Below are 23,627 nucleotides of genomic sequence, written 5' to 3' on the forward strand. Positions count from 1 at the left end.
GTGACCTACAACGTACTGGAGATACGCAGTTGCGCAAGCCATATCATCATTCAGATTAGCAAAAGCAAGCTCTGGTTCAATCATCTACTCTGGCTCACAATGTGACAAAATAGAGTTAGGAGGTCAATTTCTAAGAAGGGTCATTAGGAGGTCAGTTTCTAAGAGGGGTCATACTCCAATTATCTGTGAAAAGGAAAGAAAATAAAATCACACATAAGAGCTACATTTCTAACATCGAACAAACCCAATCTCTGCAATTGAAACAGAATATAAATTACCCAAAACTCTGCTAAATGACGTGAAGTGTTTGAATTTTCAGCCCGAAATGTAGGGCCAAATGTGTACACCTGAAAAGCAATAAAGGAAATCAGTATATTGTTTGATTGAAATAATTTTAACATCTAGATTCTAAGGTAAGTACTTGTAAAGAAGAAACACTGGTGAAAATTTGATTGCAGAGAATTCCTATAGAAGAGGTTACATACATCACATAGAGCCGATGCATAGGTTTCTGCATTTAACTGCCCAGAAACTGTCAAAAATGTCGGTTTTCCAAAAAAATCCTGCAAACCATAGAATAATATTGTTTTGCAGAGAATAAAAAGATGAGGCCTGCAATGTAGGATTGTCTACCAGAAAAAGAGAAACATGAATGCCCATTTGAAATACAATAAAAACGAAACAAGAGAAAAAGATGAAGATAACATTCTCCCCTTAGATGAGACTAAAATTCAGAGTCATAAAAGGCAGATGAGATAGAAACGCTAAACAGCCAGGCAAGGGAAAATTGTTATCTACTAATACATAGGCCATAAAAAACCATAGAATTTTTTCCTTTTTTATCATTAGCAGAATTGAAACTACTCACACACAAGGCCAGTACAGCAAGTTATATATTTTTTTTTTAAACTACCCAAAATATATAAGACCAATATTTGAAAAATTACCTCTTTCCAATCAATTGAGCCATCCTTTGTGCCAGGGATCTTGCTGACTGGAGAACCAATGTCCTCTTGAGAAAACGGGAGCTGTTATATAACAGAAAAAACTCATTCCCAGTAATGCAATAAAACAAAGCAGAAAATCAACAAGTATTTTATAAATATGTCAAAGGACCCAAGAAAAGCAATCTCATTTCAACTAAATGACCACATAGAGAAAGCATCCATAGAGATAATAAATGAAAAGTAGACAAAATAATCCTATATAAGAACAATTAGTTTAACTAACACTCAAAGAAACACCACAGTACACTTGTACAATATTAAACCATATCCAGACTCTATGCACTCCACTTGGCCACATGCCTTGTTATATATTTAGGTGACACTGCAGACCATTTTAAGTACTTGGTCCAACATTCAATGTGAAGCTTAAGTAACACTGAGATCATAGATAGATAAATAGAAGGGCTATATTATTTTTTGCATTGGCAAAGCACATACTTATATTGATGTATCTAAGGCATGTGTAGTAGGCAGTATTCAGGATAGCAGTGGCAAAGTTTTGTAGGTAACTTATGATAGACATGTATCCTGAAAACCATTGAACTATGAACTGCTATAATATAAGTAATTACCAAACAGATTAAACATTGCCACCAAACAGATATACAAAATGTAACAATTATCATCCAAGATTATGTAGATCAAAGCATGTAAGAAAATCATTCTTTATCCACATTCACAATGGACAGATAGAACTGAGCCCTCATAGGCTAAAACTAGCGAGACATCAATCAAACATCTGATTCCAGAGAATCCACTCTTTTATTTGTGTCATATGAGCAGCAGCATCAACTGTCTCTCTCTTCATAAAAACCTAGATTCATATAAACTAGGTTTGATGGTGCATACAAAAACCCAACTGAGGGCCTTGGACTTTTAAAAGCAGGGGATTTAGTATCAATTTCAATCTCTGTTGATCCATGTTGGTGTTTTGATATGGATTTGAACTGACAAGAAATAACCAGCATTGTTGCATTTTCCTTTGTATTACAAGCATTTGAGATTTGCTGAGTTCCTAAGTTGCTGGAATAGGTATGGGTACAGGTTTGTGGGTATGGTACACCGATACAAAAAAAACTTGAGGGATTGGGTATGTTTGGCTAACACCCATGAAAAAATAATAAAAATCATAACTGTATACATATTTACAGCATTAAAAGTAAAACCAAGAATAAAATTTAAAATACCACATATAATGCATGCTAAACAAAACTCAGAACTGCCATTAATATTGCAAATTCAAAACACAATAATACTAATTTGCTATCAATTTGTCAAAACTTGAATTTTATGATAGGTATATTGAGTTCATTGTTCATTGTTTCAAAATTAACTGACATAATTAGTACTAATTACACATCATATTAGATCATCAACATCATCATTGACATTAGATGTAGGTAGATTAGAATCACACGCAACCCCACTGCCACTTGTGCTCGAAGGACAGTGGCTATCTGACTGCACATCCAATAAAGATTGTGTGGCAGCTGAAAAATTCAAATGAGTTCACTCTGGATCAACATTCCAAAACTTAATCCCCCTTCCTTGTAATCATTATGACTATGAGTAAGAAGGTGTAAATTGGAGTGAACATAAACTAGCTCTTCTGCCTTGCTGCCAATCAATTGTGTTTCACTGAGTGAATAAAGAAGTATGTACTCCAATTTTGGTCAGGTGAAGAGGAACTAGCAACCTATTGAAACAAAGTGAGAGGCATAAAAGATTCTCCATCAAATTTTAAATTTAAAGTCAATCATTTCTGATATTTTTTACAAATAGTAAACATAAATTTAGAGAGCAATAAAAATGAAAAAACTTACTTGTGATAAAAGTTTGATTGCAATAGTTTGGAGGTATGGTGATGTATGGTCATTAAGGTATCACCAAGCATAAGCATCCTTCGTATACTTGTCACGAAGAGAAGAAGCACTTTGACTATTGGAAGCTACAAAATCAGCAAACTCACTTGTAACTATATTCTCCATTTCACGGCCGAGGAAGAATTTTGTAAGTGCTTTACTGTATCCTTCACTAACTTTTGCATCTCTGTATGGTGGCACCTTGACGACACAGAAAGAAATTCATCACTATAAAATTTGGGAGTCAGTGCAAATGCAAGAAGATGAAGTGGGGTGGTCATTTTATTCCACCACTCAACACAAATTGTTTGCACATCTTTGATGAAATTTTCTTCAGGATTTTGCTCCTTTTCATTGATGATGTGTTTCATTTTCTCAAGCACTAAGTTGATTCCATCCTATACTGCTCTAAAACATGAATGTACTGATGTGTTTCATTTTCTCAAGCATTGAATTGATTCCATCATATACTACTCTCAAAGATGGATGATCCATGTCAATACAACGGATCATACTCGTGATAGGCTCAATGAATAACAAGATATTCCCACTCGTTCCCACCAAGTGTCATCTAGGATCATTTGTTTTACATTTGTTTCTCTATCACTATTAGATTGCCTCCATAGTGACCATCTTTAACTAATAACCATGCTAGCAAGTGACTCCCGCACCTTCACAAGTCGCCTCAAGACTATTGTGTTGGATGCAAATTGGGTCTCAACAACCAAATCAAATAAAAAATTAAAATTAAAATGCAAATATGTGCTCAAATTTCGATTCTAAATTCATATGGTTTGTGATGAACATTTGGATCTCTTCAGCGTCTTCATAGATTTCTTTGATCCAATTTATTTTCCTACCCAACTTTTGTAGCATAAGGTTGAGAGAATGCACTGCATGTGTCTAAAATTAGTGTTCAAAACATGTCTCAGTAAACATGCTTGAATCTTTACAAATATTTGCACTGTCTATTATTACTTGGACAACATTTTGAGGGCCCAATTCCTGAATGCATTGTATGGGGATCCTTCACATGCCCTTCATGGTCCACAACGTTTAGAAACATTGCCTCTTTAGGGCACACTACAATCACGTTGATTAATGGCCAAGTTTTGGCATCATTCCACCCACCAATAATAGTCGACACACCTATTTGTTTTCATGAATTTCTAATAGGATCCAATGCAGTATCTATGCTTTTTACCTCCTTTGCTAGTAAGGTGCTACACATCTTCTCATATCCTGGCCCCATGTACCCTTTTGGAGACTCAATTACTTTTTCTCAACACATCCTACCAATATGGGGATCATACAACATTAACAACAAACCATTTGCATATAAACATCTCCCAACACTTTGATTTACAATCTCTCAAGCACCTTTCTTAAATGCTCTCTCTAATGGCCCCTTGCTTCTCTTCATATTAACAGGTTCTTATTCAATTTCCCAAAAATTGGTGGTCCTCTACTACAAGATCAGGAAATTCATTATGAGATGGACGTGGCCTACTTAATCTCTTCCCTTTCTTTGAAGAATGGTTTGTGCCACGAGAAGCTCTTGCATCGGCTTCCTCTTTCTCTCTAATACATCCTACTATTTGTTGAGGTGATAATCCACTACCATCCTCTACTGGACAAGCTTTGATACTCTGTTGGGGAATCACATAAAAATGGGTTTTCACACAACTATATGAACTTTTGTACCTCACATTACAAAATTCGCATATCCAAAGTTCCAAACAAATGTTCAACTCCCTTTTACTTGTACTATTATTTTTACATATTTCCATAAAGGTGGCTTTGGATCATTTTTGAAGGTCGACAAGCTAACATTAGTTGTCATTATCTCGTTAACAACAAAATCAAAACCAATTCTTCAATTTTTTAATTTTTTTATGGGTAATTGGTTGAAACCAAGATTAATTATTATCATTTGTTGTGATTAATTATTATTATTTGTTAAGCTTGAGTAGACTCGAACCCAAGACCCCCCAAATAAGAGATGGACAAGTTATCATTGTGTTGTAGGCTCTTTCCTATTATTTAATATTTCTATTATTAGTTATTTAATATTTTTATTATTAATTTTTCTATTAATATTCAATATAATAATATAGTTTATTTTTATTATGTTCATATTTTTAATTTTACAATAATTTAATTATATATTAGAATTAATTTATATTCCTATATATTGTAATTTAAAATTGTTGAATTCCAATACCTAAATATATATTAATTTCAATGTTTCTTAATTTAATAATACAATGTTACACCGACGTAGGTGTGCGGCTGTGCAGGGGGACGTCAAGACAAGTTTCGAGTGCTGGAAAAAAAAGGGCCTCAATTTGGGGACGGTGGGGGGATCGTGCGGGTGTGGCAGCGGGGGTGCGGGAAGGGGGAGGAGGGGGAGAGTTGCATAGTATATATATATATGACCTTAAATGCTAATTATAAAATGATACTTCAATATAACATACCAAATATAGTTGAACAATGAATATAGAAAACAGAAATAAGATTCATGAACCACAAATTCAAACTTCATAACCAATGACCATTGAACTTAGTAAAATACTCATAATAAGTTGTAATGTTAATAACATCAAAGTTTCAAACAAAATGATAATGATAAATAAATCATACATAGTACAATGAAATAAATGATCATGACCATATCAAATAAGTACAATCTACAAAATGTCAATGATGAGAATATAAGGGTGGGAGCTCTCTCATCATCCCCTAAACCGAAGTCCTTGTTACTAAAACTACTAGACTCCTTTATGGGTAAGATAATATAAAAAAAATTAAAAATTCGACTTGTGAACATGGGTCCTCAACGCACCCCACGTGTCCCCTAGAAGCACCCAGCATGCACCCCCGCACCCGAGACGAACCCGTGCACCCGTCAGATGCACCGATCAGTGCAGCCGCAATGCAACGTCACTTCGGTGGTGGTGGCAGTGCGTGGGTGCGTGACGTACCTGCACTCGAGACGTACACGTACTCGGTGCGCCAAGGTTTTACCCCGGGTGCACTATAATGATATGAATATTTATTAGTTTGATAATATATTTGTTAAATTCCAATGCATTATGTATTGTTAAATTAACAAATATAATACATAGTAAATTGATCCTTGACAAGGAATATAAGGAAAATCATGTTGAGAAGATTCACAAAATGAAGTTGTTATGAGCACAAAAGAAGAAGTGGCGAATCCAAGACAAAGATTGAGAGTTGTCTCATTCTCTTTCTTTTCTTAAAAATCACCTAAGGTGGCTCAATTTCAGGGAAATCTTTGACCTTCATACTTCTGAAACTTAATCATAAATTGAAGGCATTCCCGTATGCTCTAGGGACTGCATGGTTTTGATCTTTTAGTTCTTTCAGCAGTTGCTGATTTGATAAACGTCTCTCAGTGTTATCATGAGATTGTAGTGATCATGGTCAGGTATATCAAAGTGCTACAGGAAAGAGTCAAAGAGATTCTTGTTTCTTATCTCTTGTTATATTTGGTGTGACAAGTTCAGGTTCTTGTAAAAGAGTAGAATTTTGACAATTCTTCTACTTCAGCATTTATGCCAATACAATGAATTTTTGAATCCCGTGGTTGCTCTTTAAGATTTAAATTGCAAGATTACCTATTTCAGTAAATGTAGCGAAGGAAGCATCTTGGATTTCTCAGTATAACAGCTTCCTTGGAGTGAGTTTGATTGGATTTTTTTCATTCAATGGACAGGATGTTATTACTTGACAAAATGGATAATTCCATTTTCTTTAACATGAGGAGTTGTAATGTTTATCTTTCATCCCTATCTCACATGTTCTTTCTACCCATTGTTATGTCTTGAGATTCCTTACTCTTCATATGGTTGGATAGTTATTTTTGCTTGTTATACTAGGACACTTGTATGTGGTTGGTGTCATCAGTAGTGACAGTATTTCCTATTTTGTACACTCTGTGCATATCCTTCATATCATGCTCCTATGAATATCTGAAGACTTGATCTTTGGTTCTTGCTAATCAGTATTTTTGTGAGTATTGCAGATTGTTACTCAGTATCTTTAATAATCTTATGATCACATTTCAGCTCTGTATGGTGATCTTTTTTGGTCTTTCAGTTTTCACAGTGGTTCTAACAGTTTAAGACTTTCTGTTTTCAGTTCAGCGTGAGATGACAGTCTCAGTACAAGCACTATGGAATTTCTTCTTTCCTATGCACAGTTTATTTTGGTCACATCTTCCTCACATTTCCATTTCCTTTATCTTTGTTGGCAAAAGAGGGGGAGAACTTTTTGTTTTTGTCACCAAGGACAAACAGGGAGTTTGTTGATCTTTGTTCTCTTTGTTGTACTTGATGCCAAAACACATTATGGTATACAAGATGCATGAACACATAACAGTAGTTGAATGCATGTTGAGGTATGATCATTGGTTGATGGTATTGTTAATTTGATTGATACAATTATCAATATTAACAGGTATATTTGATTGGTAATGATATACGGTGACAGATTTGTTAGGCTTTGATATTGGTATCATCACTTCAGATTGCCATTGACATTGATCAGTTTTCCATTGATATTGGTATCATCATTTTAGATTGGTATTGATACACTTTAATCTATGTCAAATTTCAAACTGGATTGGTATACATTTCAGTTTATGACACATCGATACATAATAGACATGGTATATTTCAGTCGGCAAGACATTTTGGTGCTTATTGATCTGATTTTCACATACACATTTCCCACTCACTTCAATGGACATGTATACAGAATGGTTTGTCATATTTCACCACTTTAATGGACAGGTATACAGGATGGTTTGTGACATTTTATTTGTCATTTGATTGCATACATGATTAATACATTGCATATCATTGGTTGTCATAAGGTAATTTGCATCTTTATCATATGATACATAAAATATTCTTGTCACTTAAAAGTTATTGAAACCTTATACAGCCTTGTCACTAATAAGGAATTGATATCTTATCCAAATTTTATTGATAAGCTGTCAATGGCTTATTTATGCAAGGTTGATTAGTTATTGGTAACTTATGTTACACAAGAATGGTTAATTGATCAAATACCTATTAGCAAAAGAAATGCCAAAAGACATGGCACTTTTATCTTGACACAAAAAGTGAAAGCAATTTGGTATAAGCTTGTAACCATGGTATACACAAGACAAATTATGGCATGATTTATGGTAAGAATAATGACTTTTTAAATTAGGGTACATATCGTAATACTCATAATGAGCATCGAAAGACATTATTGTTATACTCATCTAACACATTTGATGAAGCTTTCACATTAGGGCATCGAAGATGTTATCTTTGAGGAATTAGAGTATTTGAGCAATGTTTCTGGATTAGATTGTGTAAGTTTTTTTAGCATCAACGTTTCGGATCATACTACATGATCCATCATCAGGACAAGAGAACATCAGAATATGGAATGAGCAGACCAGGACACTACAAGCAGTCCTAAAAGGAGAGGGGGGGGAAAGGCACAAAGACCAAGAGGACCAAAAATAAAGACATAACCACCCAGAGAACCGGTAAAGAATAACCAATCACATGAAAAAATGCAGATAATGTGCATAGATGTAAAGGAGTTTTTAATATGCATTAAAAAATAAATAACTAAATAAAAATTAAAAAATAAATAAATAAGTAGATAAATAAAAAATTAAAAAATTAAAAAATTAAGGATCAGCGAGAAAAAGGGAGGAAGCACACGATTATGAAAAAGAATAAATAACTATAAGAGGTTGAAAATACAAAATTAGGACTTAAAAATTAAGTATTAAAATAATAATAATAAAAAGAAGGCTCAATCCCTAACCTAAATATATAAAAGAACAAAAAATAAATAAATAAAAGCATGTGCAAAAGTTAAGAACTAATATACAACTATATCTAAAAAATCGAACAAGCCAAAAAATATTTTTTTAATTATTTTATATCCCCAAGAGAAAGAACAAGAAGAGAAACATTAGAAAGGCCCTAATACCAAAACGAAGAAGCTATACACCAAATAAAAAGCTCAGGAGCAAAAAACTTAAATAAATCGGTCGAACGTCGAACCTAAGAACTAAAAATGCTACTAAAAGAAAATGCGTAAATATGCCATGAGTGCGAAGCAAACGCAACACTGGAACTAACCCAGATTAAAGAAAACGAGCACAAAGAGATAAAAAGCAAACCATAAATAAATAAATGAGGATGATAATAAAAAACAAGACATCAAGATGGAAGACCCAAGGCTGAAACCACCGGCACAGGAAAGAGCTCTAGGGGTAGAGCGACACAGAGGGCTAAGACGGAATGCAAAAGGAGTGGAGAGACAACAGGAAGCAACCTGAGAAAAGAACACAGAGAATGTGAGGAGGGAGGAGCTCGGAGACCCCAAGGTGGGGCCAAAATGGGGGAGTGACGGGGGAAGGCTAGGGGACATACCCGGGGGGGCAGGAAAGCTCGAGAAGCATCAAGGGTGATGCTGAGTCTTAAGCGAGCCCAGGAGAGGTTGCCAAGACGAGCTGATGGACCATCCATCATCTCGATTGAGGTTGATGGGATGATAGTTAATTTCAATAGCTTCCTTAAGTTTTCTTTTGAAGAAGTTATCCTCTTTGGAAAGAATTTTGGCGGCCTCCAGACAAATGTGATGCTTGGTGGCCGAAGAATGCTCAGCAAGGGCAGATTTATGGGTTCTATCATGTCTGATATCTGCACCATGCTCCCGAATTCTGGTACGAAAAGAACGGCCTGTTTCCCCTATGTAAGGGGCCCCACAAGAGCACTCAATCTTGTAGACTCCCGAGTCGAGGAAAGAGTCTTTGGTGTCCTTAAGGGGAGGAACTCGATGACGTAACTGCGAAAGGGGTTTGAAAGCAGTATGGAGACCCTTCTTAGATAAGATCTTGGCCAACTTCTGAGAGATGCCATCAACAAAAGGAAGGGTGGCGAACCGGGGAGGCTGGTTGGGTGGAGGACTGAGGGTACATCTAGAAAGAAAGAAGGACCTGGCTCGGTTGATAGCCTTGGAGATCTGCCTGTGAGAATATCCATTTAATATGAATACTTGACGAAGATGAGTGAGCTCTTCATGCAAGTTGTCATCATCACAGATTCTGAAAGCTCTGAGGGTGAGGGTCTTAAGGATGCCAACCTTCTGGCTGGGGTGATGGTGGGAGGATGCGTGCAAGTACAAGTCAGTGTGGGTGGTTTTGCGGTGAACCTTGCGACCGAATGACCCATCAGCCTTTCGGATAAGGACATCTAGGAAAGGCAACTGATAGTCAGATTCGAGCTCTTTGGTGAAGGAAATGTTGGTGACCAAACTGTTGATGTGAGAGTGAAATAGTTCAAGGTTATCAAGCCCATGTGGCCAACAAACATTAGTGTCATCCACGTATCGTTTCCACCATTTGGGTTTGAGGGGGAAGGACTGGATAGCCATCTCCTCAAAATACTCCATGAAGAGGTTGGCGATGACCGGGGAGAGGGGCGAACCCATGGCTACTCCATCGACTTGTTCATAGAAGACATTTTGGAAAGAGAAGAAGGTGGATCTTAAACAAAGCTCAACCAACTCTGCGATCTCATCCCCGACCTTGCGTTTGACAAGATTGATGGAGTCAAGAATGGGGACCTTGGAGAAGAGGGAAACCACATCAAAACTAACCAAGATATCGCTAGGTTCCAACTTGGTGTCCTGAATGAATTGGACAAAATGGTTGTAGTCTTTGATGAAAGAGTCAGACTTTCCTAGCAGAGGCGAGATGATCTTGGCAAGGTGGGAGGCCAATAAGTATGTGGGAGAGCCAATGGTATCCACAATTGGTCTTAAAGGGATGCCACGTTTGTGAATTTTCGGAACCCCATAGATGCGAGGGGTCACCTCTTTAGAAGGCAACAGTTTTCTTAAGCGAGGTCTCAATTTTGCTTGCACCCCTATTGCCATCCCTCATGTCAAATTTTTGATTGAGATTGAGAATGCCATTAGTGGCCTACCCACGGATGTCGCCGAAGAAATTAGGCAAGACTGTGCGGTGGCCCTGAGGCATGCCAAGCCACCCAAGCGCAATATCCCCAATTCTGAGATGCGCGCCTTCCATGACTTTATTCGCAGCAATGACATTGTCATTACCAAAGCGGACAAAGGTAATGCCACTGTTGTGATGAACAGGCAAGACTACGTGTCTAAAGTTCTGGACTTACTCTTAGATCCGAATAGCTACAAGATCCTTTCTCGAAACCCTTGCTCTTTGATCCTTACGAGAGTTAAGTCCAGTTTGGCCAAGTCCTCGTTTGATGAGTCAACAAAGAAAAAACTGTTGCCTTCTAAAGAGGTGACCCCTCGCATCTATGGGGTTCCGAAAATTCACAAACGTGGCATCCCTTTAAGACCAATTGTGGATACCATTGGCTCTCCCACATACTTATTGGCCTCCCACCTTGCCAAGATCATCTCGCCTCTGCTAGGAAAGTCTGACTCTTTCATCAAAGACTCCAACCATTTTGTCCAATTCATTCAGGACACCAAGTTGGAACCTAGCGATATCTTGGTTAGTTTTGATGTGGTTTCCCTCTTCTCCAAGGTCCCCATTCTTGACTCCATCAATCTTGTCAAACGCAAGGTCGGGGATGAGATCGCAGAGTTGGTTGAGCTTTGTTTAAGATCCACCTTCTTCTCTTTCCAAAATGTCTTCTATGAACAAGTCGATGGAGTAGCCATGGGTTCGCCCCTCTCCCCGGTCATCGCCAACCTCTTCATGGAGTATTTTGAGGAGATGGCTATCCAGTCCTTCCCCCTCAAACCCAAATGGTGGAAACGATACGTGGATGACACTAATGTTTGTTGGCCACATGGGCTTGATAACCTTGAACTATTTCACTCTCACATCAATAGTTTGGTCACCAACATTTCCTTCACCAAAGAGCTCGAATCTGACTATCAGTTGCCTTTCCTAGATGTCCTTCTTATCCGAAAGGCTGATGGGTCATTCGGTCGCAAGGTTCACCGCAAAACCACCCACACTGACTTGTACTTGCACGCATCCTCCCACCATCACCCCAGCCAGAAGGTTGGCATCCTTAAGACCCTCGCCCTCAGAGCTTTCAGAATCTGTGATGATGACAACTTGCATGAAGAGCTCACTCATCTTCGTCAAGTATTCATGTTAAATGGATATTCTCACAGGCAGATCTCCAAGGCTATCAACCGAGCCAGGTCCTTCTTTCTTTCTAGATGTACCCTCAGTCCTCCACCCAACCAGCCTCCCCGGTTCGCCACCCTTCCTTTTGTTGATGGCATCTCTCAGAAGTTGGCCAAGATCTTATCTAAGAAGGGTCTCCATACTGCTTTCAAACCCCTTTCGCAGTTACGTCATCGAGTTCCTCCCCTTAAGGACACCAAAGACTCTTTCCTCGACTCGGGAGTCTACAAGATTGAGTGCTCTTGTGGGGCCCCTTACATAGGGGAAACAGGCCGTTCTTTTCGTACCAGAATTCGGGAGCATGGTGCAGATATCAGACATGATAGAACCCATAAATCTGCCCTTGCTGAGCATTCTTCGGCCACCAAGCATCACATTTGTCTGGAGGCCGCCAAAATTCTTTCCAAAGAGGATAACTTCTTCAAAAGAAAACTTAAGGAAGCTATTGAAATTAACTATCATCCCATCAACCTCAATCGAGATGATGGATGGTCCATCAGCTCGTCTTGGCAACCTCTCCTGGGCTCGCTTAAGACTCAGCATCACCCTTGATGCTTCTCGAGCTTTCCTGCCCCCCCGGGTATGTCCCCTAGCCTTCCCCCGTCACTCCCCCATTTTGGCCCCACCTTGGGGTCTCCGAGCTTCTCCCTCCTCACATTCTCTGTGTTCTTTTCTCAGGTTGCTTCCTGTTGTCTCTCCACTCCTTTTGCATTCCGTCTTAGCCCTCTGTGTCGCTCTACCCCTAGAGCTCTTTCCTGTGCCGGTGGTTTCAGCCTTGGGTCTTCCATCTTGATGTCTTGTTTTTTATTATCATCCTCATTTATTTATTTATGGTTTGCTTTTTATCTCTTTGTGCTCGTTTTCTTTAATCTGGGTTAGTTCCAGTGTTGCGTTTGCTTCGCACTCATGGCATATTTACGCATTTTCTTTTAGTAGCATTTTTAGTTCTTAGGTTCGACGTTCGACCGATTTATTTAAGTTTTTTGCTCCTGAGCTTTTTATTTGGTGTATAGCTTCTTCGTTTTGGTATTAGGGCCTTTCTAATGTTTCTCTTCTTGTTCTTTCTCTTGGGGATATAAAATAATTAAAAAAATATTTTTTGGCTTGTTCGATTTTTTAGATATAGTTGTATATTAGTTCTTAACTTTTGCACATGCTTTTATTTATTTATTTTTTGTTCTTTTATATATTTAGGTTAGGGATTGAGCCTTCTTTTTATTATTATTATTTTAATACTTAATTTTTAAGTCCTAATTTTGTATTTTCAACCTCTTATAGTTATTTATTCTTTTTCATAATCGTGTGCTTCCTCCCTTTTTCTCGCTGATCCTTAATTTTTTAATTTTTTAATTTTTTATTTATCTACTTATTTATTTATTTTTTAATTTTTATTTAGTTATTTATTTTTTAATGCATATTAAAAACTCCTTTACATCTATGCACATTATCTGCATTTTTTCATGTGATTGGTTATTCTGTACCGGTTCTCTGGGTGGTTATGTCTTTATTTTTGGTCCTCTTGGTCTTTGTGCCTTTCCCCCCCCTCTCCTTTTAGGACTGCTTGTGGTGTCCTGGTCTGCTCATTCCATATTCTGATGTTCTCTTGTCCTGATGATGGATCATGTAGTATGATCCGAAACGTTGATGCTAAAAAAACTTACACAATCTAATCCAGAAACATTGCTCACATACTAATGGATTGTGGAAATCTGATTATGTTAATTAGAGTATTTGTCAAAAGTATTGTTTCGAAGGCATATACAAAGGCACTTTCTCAATCTTCAAACCCTAGACAATATGCTAGGGCACGGTTTTTGCATTAGCAAGAAGTCATTACCAGATATTCAATGATGACTGTGGCGGTCACAAGTTGGAAAGGTGCAGAGGTTGGTTTATTTTTCAGATGAAATGGCAGTGTGGGGTATATGTTTCTAAAACCTAATCCATTGGTTCTATTGCGGGTTTAATAAACGATTTTTCGAAGTTGAATATTTGTATTAGTTTCTTTGAGACTACAATGGGATTAATGGGCAGTTGTAAAAAGTTATTTAACTGATTTGTTCTTTTAGTTGTCAATGCAGCCATGGAAATCATTAGGAAATTAGAAATATGGTTCTGTGTAAAAGGTTTTCAAAAAGTGTTTTTTTTAATAAAGGATATACTTCACTTTGACGAGTGAGCTCGAATTTGAATGATATTTTGGGGAAGTGTTCTGTTGAATAATCTGTTAGATACTGTGTTTATGTTGCATCAAGAAATTTCTTAATTTTATGGCTATAAATTGCAAATATCAGTTTTTTAAAGCACTCTATAATGCTGTATGCATTTTGTACATACATATGGACATAAACTATACACATTATTATAAAAAATATATATGGTGTTATACACATTTTGTGATTACATGAGTTCCTAAATCTCAAGGGAAATGAAATACTCAGGAAATGATACATATTGAAACACGGATGATATTCTGTCCATTTAATTTCAGAACTGTGATGTTTTGCCAGTGAAGCAGTTTTATTTTGCCAATGAGACATATTCATTTATCAATGAGATATATTAACAAGTGCAGCTCTATAAACAATAAATCTTTTGATTAAACTAGTGAGGCATTTTACAAGTGGTTTCTCATCCCTATGAGGGTTATCTACTCATGAAAAACATTGTGTTCTAATTCCTCTATGAGGCTAGTGATTTTCGTGTTATTATACAGATTTATTCATATGCTTCATAATAGTTGATAATCTTCATAGATAGCCACATTTGAAATAAACTGAACTGTTCGTTGTTTCTTTAGAAAAAGGTTGATTTGAAATTGAATCTTCGAACACTAATTCATACCGCCCTCCCTCTTAGTATTCTTGGTAGTCCAACATAGACACCCTCATGTATGGTACATTAGACGATTTCTACACCCTATACAACACCTAGTGCATTGTCCCTTATGGGATCATGGTTATCCATCTTGGTGAAAAACTTGTTTTCTGTATGACACCTCCAAAACACCATATGGCATTTCCAACGCACCATCATAAAGCCACTCTAGCTCTCTACCATACTCATGTCATATGTCATATAAACTATTCCTCTACATGCACATTGTTGTCATCGTTCAACGAATCTATCTCTACCGTCATTCGTCATACAAGCTATCCTTCCAAGTGTGCATCATTGCCAACACTGTACAAGATAAAAAAATACTTTTCCAGCAATACGTCATTCTATGTCTTATTGTGTCAAACACCATAAGGTCACTTCAATGCCAGTCTTCTCTAGCCAGCAATAATTTATTTTGCACAAGTACTTTGTTTGGCAAATAAGAGATTGGGCACAGCTAACAACTGCACATTTGGGCTATAGTAGTATTGTTTATGGCATCTTAAAAAATCAAGAAAATCATACATTGTCCCTTGACCCCAGTGGGATTGCTACGACCACACCAACACAAGTGGCATTTCCCTTTGACCCCATTACCATTGCCCCCAAACCTCCATTTGATTTTTGAAATATACTACAATGTTGAGTTTGCACTAAATAAAAGTCAATGTTTAAACTCTTGGCATTAATCTTCCCAGATATTGCTTGATGTATCCTTGTCATCTAGAAGACAACTATTTTGTTTGGGAGAGATGACGTAGTCGACGTACAATGGCTTTCTTATGTCTGACAATGTGGGTTATTTGTCAATGTATGAATGGGCTGTATTGAGTTGGTTGTCATTCTCAGGTAGTTGTAAGTGTGAGTTAGTTGACAGTTGTGTTCATCTTGGCAACTATTAGGTCCTTTAAATATATCGTGTACCAAGGAAGTAGGTGTAGTTGGGTAAATTGTAATCCTTGGCAAACCATATTTGGTCTTCTTCGCTGTAATGAATTTGTGTGCAAATAAGGATATATTTTACTCATGGGTGTCATATGCACCGCCTTTTGTATTATTCTTCCATTTATGTAAATCGCCAAGTATAGTAAACAACCAAAGAAAAATGTCCAAAACAAGGTAACTCAATAAATAGTTTTCTCCGTCAATACAAGTCTATTTGATTATGCAAATTTATGACTAACAACAACCACCAAAACCCCAAGTAGGAGGAGACCAATGGGGATGTTTGTCACAATTTACAAAACTAAGAATATCATGTCTTCAAGATGCTCTTAGGTTACAGTTCTGTAAAAAATGGATTAAATGAGATAGAATTGCTATAAGACAATGGATATGTAAAGGTTGCTATGTCACAAGGTTCACCAAATTTTTGGCTTCAAATTTGAAATTTGGCAAACCTATAATTTTAAAGAAAAAATCGTATAAATTCGACTAAAATTTGTATGGCAGGAAAAATCACATTTGTTTTATTAAAACATATTTTATTAAGCTTTTTTTTAGGTATTCTAATAATTTTGCTCAGTAAATAATGCCCTCAGTTCAGTAAAATTATAGCCTATTGAAGGCTTTTGTTGCTCAAAGTCTCTCAAGTTGATCTCTCTCTCATCACAATCTCCAAAATTGCACAAAATTTGAGCTGACTTCAAGATCTTCCCAACACGGCAAGGGCTTTTTGTGCATCTTGGAAGCACTCCCTTCGCTGGCAACAAATTTGACTTTGAACTTTCATTGCCTTGTCCAGCTTTCATGTCGCCACACAAAGAACATAATGGAGGGAGTCTGCCAAAAGTTTTCAATTTTATGCTCTGTCTTGTTTTTAGGTTTCAATTTTTACTTTTTAATGTTTTAAGATTACATTTATAATGATGTTGTTAATATTTACTTCTTAATATTATAAAAATTAAGTTTATTTATTATTAATAGGTTTTATGTACATTATTTTTTTATTAAAACATTAATATCTAGGACAGATAAATTATTTATTATCGTTATTAATTCATTTATTATTATATTAATATGTCAAATACGATAATTTTGATTTTTTTTACAAAAGCTCCAATGGCGAAAAAAGAAGGTTATGCGAAAAATACAAATCAATGCAAAAAAGCAGGGCACAAAGTTTTTCATCGAAATTTCCAAAAACCCTACTGCGGTAAAAACGAAAATATCAAAGAGGGTTGCAAATCGACGAATACATCAACAGAGTTGGTTGGAAGGCAGGCGTTCCCATGCCTTTCAACCAAAAACCAGTTTGAAGCATTAGTAGTCGATGAGGGAAAGGAACAAAGTGTAGAATTATCGAAAAATTCTAAAATCCAATGCCCTAAGCAAGTTTCGTTAGATCGTTCGGTTGTATGGCAACAATCGACGGCACCAGGCATTCAAACTATTGAAAACCTAGACAAGCAACTATTTATTTTCAATGCGACTAAATATGCTAAACGACATTTGAATTCCTTTTTGCTAAAACAAAAGGATTTTGAATTTTGTCCGGAAAAAGAAGTTCCTCCACAACAGATCGAAGTAGGAAAATGGCAGTCTTCCGCCACTTATACACCACCGCACAGAAGAAAGTATTCTTCTCCTCAGAAGAAACAATTAATTCATAAGATTTCAAAGGATGAAGATCAGGAAGAAAATACTCTGATTATAAGCAATCAAGAAAGTGAGGAATGTTGGCAAGATTGTCAAAATTTTGGACTTTTTGCATACTGGAACAGTCCCAAAAAAGAAATTCTAAACTTGATTGACTGGTTGGAAGATCTTAGCGATCGCCAGGTAAGTATTTCTCAATATTCTGATAAATTAATTTATTTATGCTGTGGGAGCAGTAAAATTAAAAGAGAATTTTTAGAGATTTTTGACTGTTTATTTAAAGGTTATGCAATCTGTTTCTTTGATTGGATCCCTAATTGTAGAGAGGATAACTTAGATTTAAATATTCCTACTTGGTTTGTCCTCAATTCTTTTCCTCCAGAGCTTAATCTAATAGGAATTATTAGACGTATTGGTAGAGCGATTGGTAATTTAATAGGGGTAGATGCTACCTTTGAAAGCTGTAACAATCTAAAACTGCTAATCAAACATAATGTGAATGATTCAAACCCTAAACATTTAAAACTAATCACAAATAGATCAATATATAATTTTAACTTTCAAAAATATGAGGGAAAAATTTCAGAAATCATCAGACTCGATGATAACAGAAATTCATCATTCAGATTCTTACCAAGAACCTCCAATCTAGAACATTACTTACCAGAGATCTGTCAAAAACAAAAGGATTTTGAAAGGGATGAATTGATATCAAGGGAGGCAGAACAGAAAGTTAAGAACAATATACAGGAAGAAAACAAACAGGGAATATCCAAGAAAGACACAGATAATATGTCAGTTAGCAAAGAGGTTAAGAAATTCTCACTAGAGCAGCCAGCCCAAGATAAAAGAGCCACTACGGCGGAAGAGAATTTGAAGGTAGTTAATAGACAAAGATTACAAAGTATAATTGTGAATGAAAAGAAACATAAAAAAAAAAATAGGAAATCAAAGAAATGGAGGGCAATCAAGAGTATGGACAGCAAAGAAGAAATACAGGCAGAATCAAGCATAGCAGGTTATAAGGAATCAGAAGCTTCTCCAAGAAGTATAGAGGACAAGGAACAAGCTCTACTTTTTGAACCCATAGTAGCACAGGACAGGGGACAAAAAGATAAAATCCGGGAGGATATAAGGAAATCTCCTCTGACAAAGGAATCTAATAAACAGAATTATGCCAAAAGATTGACCAAATTTTGGCAAACCCCATCTCCAAAAAAGAATCACATAGTGAGAATGGAAGGAGGTAAAGAAGGTAGCACCGAAGATATTCCTACAATAGAATTTCAAAAGTTCCTGAATCAGAAAGAGGACAAGGGACAAACAAGTGAGACAGGAAGATTAGAGAAGGAAGAGTATGAGTATATAGAACAGTTGTCAGAAGAATTATGTAGAGTTTTCGATTCTGAAAATGATGAGAAGGACAATTTGATACAAAAAGAGGAACTCTTAAAGAAAGCCTTACAGCTGGGTGGAGCTAATTACACATTTTCAGATCTAAGATGAGATTTGCAGTCATTTGAACAAGAGGACAGATCTGATGATAACTCAGAATTTGAAAAATGGAATAAAGAACAACAAGAGGTAAATATTGGAACTCTAAATGACCTATCAGAGTAGTTATTAAAGGAACTTGCTACAGATGTAGAGACAGAAAAGGAAGAAAGATCAAAAAAAGAATCAGCAGAGTATGTACAGGAAAACCTAGTAGAGCTGGGTATTTTAAAAAACTTGGAAGGAAATAAATTTCCTTTTTGTGGGAGGATGCCAGCAAAGAGAGGCAGGAAGTCGCTCAAAGAGCTCAGAGAAGCGGATGGTAATGTTCGAGAACAACAAAAAATTAGTCATCTTTTTAATAAAGGGAAGGGGAAGTGCCTTCCCATGGAGGTATGAAGATTACAACTTGGAATGTTAGGGGTTTAAAATTTAAATGCTCCTAACAAAAAAAGAATTCTAAAACAAAATATAAAAAATTTTGAATCAGAAATTATTTTATTACAAGAAACTAAACTAAATAAATTAGAAGGAATTAGGCTAGGTAAAAAATTAGGTTTGTGGAGTTGTAGCATGCATGAGTCAAGAGGTGCTTCGGGGGGTTTAGGGTTTATTTGGAATCATAGGAAAGTTTCTCTAGATATTATCTCCGCGAAAGACAATTGGATTTGTAGTATGGTTAACAGTGTTAAAACAGATATAAAATTTATGCTTTTTAATATTTATGGACCAATAAGTACTTCTGAGAAAAACATAGTTTGGAAAGAAATCAGCACCTACATGGGAAACTTTCTAAACATTCCTATAATTCTAGGAGGAGATTTTAATACAATTCTGAATTTGAATGAAAAAACAGGGGGAATTTCACGGATTTCTCAACCAATGAAGGAATTCAAGGAATGGTGCGTAGATCTTAATCTGATTGACATTCCTTGCTGTAATGGTATTTTTACTTGGAATAACAGGAGAAAAGACTTTACATATATAGCCGAAAAATTAGATAGATTTTTCATTAAAGGAGAGCTAGAAATAAACAATCTTAACATTCAGTCCGAGATTTTGCCATTTGCTGGTTCAGATCACTTTCCAGTGAGATTGGAGTTGATTGAGCCCCACAAACCATTTAGGAATGCTTTTAAATGTGAAAAAATGTGGTTCTTGGATCCTAGTTTTTTAGAAAATATCAAAGCATGGTGGTCTCAAGGAGAATTTGAGGGATCTAAAATGTTTATTTTTGTTTCTAAAATGAAGATGCTTAAAGAAAATATCCTTAAATGGAACAAAAATCATTTTAAGAATATTTTTAAAGAAAACTTAGAAATTGAGGATAAATTAAAAGAATTAAATCTAGAAATCATAAAACATGGCATGAATTATAAGAGTTATGAGTTAGAAAAAGAACTATTAGCAAAACAAGAAGAGATCCTATCTAAAGAAGAAGTTTTTTGGAAACAAAAATCTAGAGAAAGGTGGCTGGACGAAGGAGACAGGAATACAAAATATTTTCATAACTCTACGCTCTACAATAGATCAAGAAATACTATCACTAGGATAAAAAATCAGTTCGATAAAGTCTTTGAAACTCCATCTACTATAGCAGAAACCTTTGTAAATCATTTTCAGAAACTTTTAAATAATTTGGAGGGATCAAACAAAGCAGAGCAAGACCAAATGCTTGAAGAAATTCCAAAGCTAATAATGCCAGAAGACAATAAAACTTTAAACTTACCAATAACGCTAAAAGAAGTAAGAAATGTGGTATTCAATTTTAATCCTGAAAAATCTCCAGGACCAGATGGATTTCAGGTATTTTTTTATCAAAAATGTTGGGATATCCCTGGCAGAGATCTTTGGGAGGCACTAGAAGCGTCTAGAAAGGGAAGTTCCCTCTTGTCTGAAATCAATCACTCATTTATAACTTTAATTCCAAAAAATTCAAAACCTGAAAAACCTAGTGATTATAGACCAATTGCCCTTTGTAACACCATATACAAAATTTACTCAAAAATTTTAGCAAATAGACTGAAAGCATGCTTGCCTAAAATAATATCGGAAGAACAAACAAGTTTCGTTCCGGGAAGATCCATCTTAGATGGAATAATCACCATACAAGAGACTATACACTCAGCTATGAAGAATAAGGAAGCATGTATATTTATGAAACTGGACATTCAGAAAGCCTATGATATGGTCGATTGGCGATTCCTTTGTAAAACATTAGAAGCCTTTGGATTTTCTCGTCTATGGATCAATCTTATCTTCAAATGTATATCTACCACAAGGATTTCGGTCCTAGTAAATGGGTCGCCGGAAGGTTTTTTTGAAGTATCAAGGCGAATAAGACAAGGGGATCCGATATCTCCTTTCCTTTTCATCATTATGGCGGAAGCTTTTGGAAGAGCTATAACAAAAGCATATAAGAATAAAGAAATCAAAGGGGTAACAGTAACTAGAAATATGCCTAATATTACACATCAACAATACGCAGACGATACAATTTTACCAGGGGAAAGCTCTCGAAATGAGGCTTTCAAATATAAATCTATCATTGATAGTTATACGAAAGCTTCAAGACAAAAAGTGAATGAAGCCAAATCAGAAATTTTCTTCCTGAATACGGAAGAAAAATTGGAAAACCAAATCTGTCAAATTATGGGTTATAAAAAGGGTTCCTTTCCATGCAAGTACTTAGGTATAGACCTCGAAAGGAGATCGAATTCGGGGAAGATATGGCATAATACCTTGGAAAAATTGGAAACTAGGATTGACAATTGGAAAGATAAGTGGCTAACGAAAGCAGGAAAGAGTATTAAGATTAGGTCTGTATTATCAGCCATCCCGACTTATCCTCTCTCTTGCCTTCTTCTAAAACTTCTTTTTCATAAATTTGAAGCAAAATTGAAAGACTTTCTTTGGAAAGATTGTTCGGATGCGAAAAAATTGGCGCTTATCAAATGGGATAATATATGTAAACCTAGAAAGCTAGGTGGTTTAGGTATAAAAAATCTCCTATGGCAAAACGAAGCCTTAGGGGCTAAACTAGTATGGCGCTTGTATTCTGATAGAGGGCAGAAATGGGCTAAAATCTTGTTTAATAAATATCTATATGCTGAAAATCCGATTTCAATTTTTAGAATCAAGACACTTCCTAAGGGATCAGAAACCTGGAATTTTATCAGCAAGTGTCGTAATTTAATTAGTAAATTTTTAACTTGGGATGTAGGGAATGGAGAAGACACTCTTTTTTGGGAAGATTCATGGGATGGATTCCCACCCATCGATAATAGTCTTATCACAGTCAGCCTCAAACAAAAACTGATGAAGCTGTGGGGTAGGAAAGTTAAAGATTATAAGGAAGAGATCATCATTGATAACAATTCTATATGGAAATGGAAATCCCTTGATGGAATTATTATGGATCCTCAAGAGATCTTGGAATATAATAAGATCATGTCAACCAGGATGATCAAACATACAAAGAAAGAGGATAAATTGATTTGGGCAGCTTCAAATGATGGCAAATATAATGTGAAAAATGGGTATAATGTCGTCATTAACTCCCAAAACTGGGAGTCAGTAGAGATTCCCTTACAGTTATGTTGGGATCCTGCATGCTTACCAAAAGCTGGTTTTTTTCTATGGTTAGCATTTCAAAAAAGGATATTGACGGCAGATAGATTAAGGAGATTTGGATTGGCAGGACCGACCAGATGCCCTCTTTGTAAAAGAGAGTGTGAAGATGCTGATCACCTTTTATACAATTGTCCTTATTCCCGCAAATGTTGGGAATGGCTCACTCATAAATTAGGATGGTATTCTCCGTTTCCAGTAAATTTTAAGAATTTTCTCACTGGGTGGTCAAATTACATATGTAAAGGTATTTATAATAAACTGTGGAATAGTTCTCCGTCCATTATTGCTTGGGAGATATGGAAAGAAAGAAATAGGAGGATCTTTTGTGACTCAGAATTGAAGGTTAATGATCTTATTACTAAAATTGAAGCCAGTATAGTAGAAAATATGAACTCCTTCCTTAGGAAATCAAGAATGTTAGAAGGTTCTTTCTCCTTTTAGGATGGGGCAATCAAGAAACGATGGCCAAATCTGATTAATCCGCCTCAAATGTATATTAAGGTGGATAAGGAAGCTAGGAGAAATTGTAAGTGGTTACCACCCCCGAAGGGTTGGACCAAGCTCAATTTTGATGGTGCGGCTAGAGGAAATCCGAGGGTGGCTGGAATTGGTTGTATCATTAATGATGACTCAGGTAAGTGGCTAGCAAAAAAGGCTAAACATATAAATCCAACTACAAATAATCTAGCAGAATTCTTAGCTTTGGAAGAAGGCCTGAACATTTGTCTTAGACTAGGAATTTCTAAGCTGATTATAGAAGGAGATTCACAGATTATTTTAAATGCAATCAGGAAACGGTCAACTCCTAATTGGATTCTTAATTCTAGGCTTCAAGAAGCTTTACTTCTGTTTGATAAATTTGAAGAGACTACAATTTGTCATATTTATAGAGAAGGGAACTCAAAGGCTGAT

General features: G+C 36.1%; 1 protein-coding gene across 2 annotated transcripts in view; it reads right to left on the reverse strand.

Moving 5' to 3' along the window:
• The window catches only part of NS1 (Class II aminoacyl-tRNA and biotin synthetases superfamily protein), a 242,321-nt gene that overhangs the window by 108,134 nt on the left and 110,560 nt on the right, over nucleotides 1-23,627 (reverse strand). For both annotated transcript variants that reach the window (XM_089814410.1, XM_089814409.1), the window contains exons 6-9: nucleotides 948-1,028; nucleotides 486-563; nucleotides 279-347; nucleotides 10-84 (exon numbers count right to left, since the gene is read on the reverse strand). In XM_089814410.1, coding sequence (XP_089670536.1) covers nucleotides 10-84; nucleotides 279-347; nucleotides 486-563; nucleotides 948-1,028 — 303 coding nt within the window. The remainder of the gene's footprint in view (nucleotides 1-9; nucleotides 85-278; nucleotides 348-485; nucleotides 564-947; nucleotides 1,029-23,627) is intronic.

This window comes from Cupressus sempervirens, chromosome 2, assembly GCF_028749045.1.
Source record: "Cupressus sempervirens isolate cs-2001-9-10 chromosome 2, ASM2874904v1, whole genome shotgun sequence".
Lineage (NCBI taxonomy): Eukaryota > Viridiplantae > Streptophyta > Pinopsida > Cupressales > Cupressaceae > Cupressus > Cupressus sempervirens.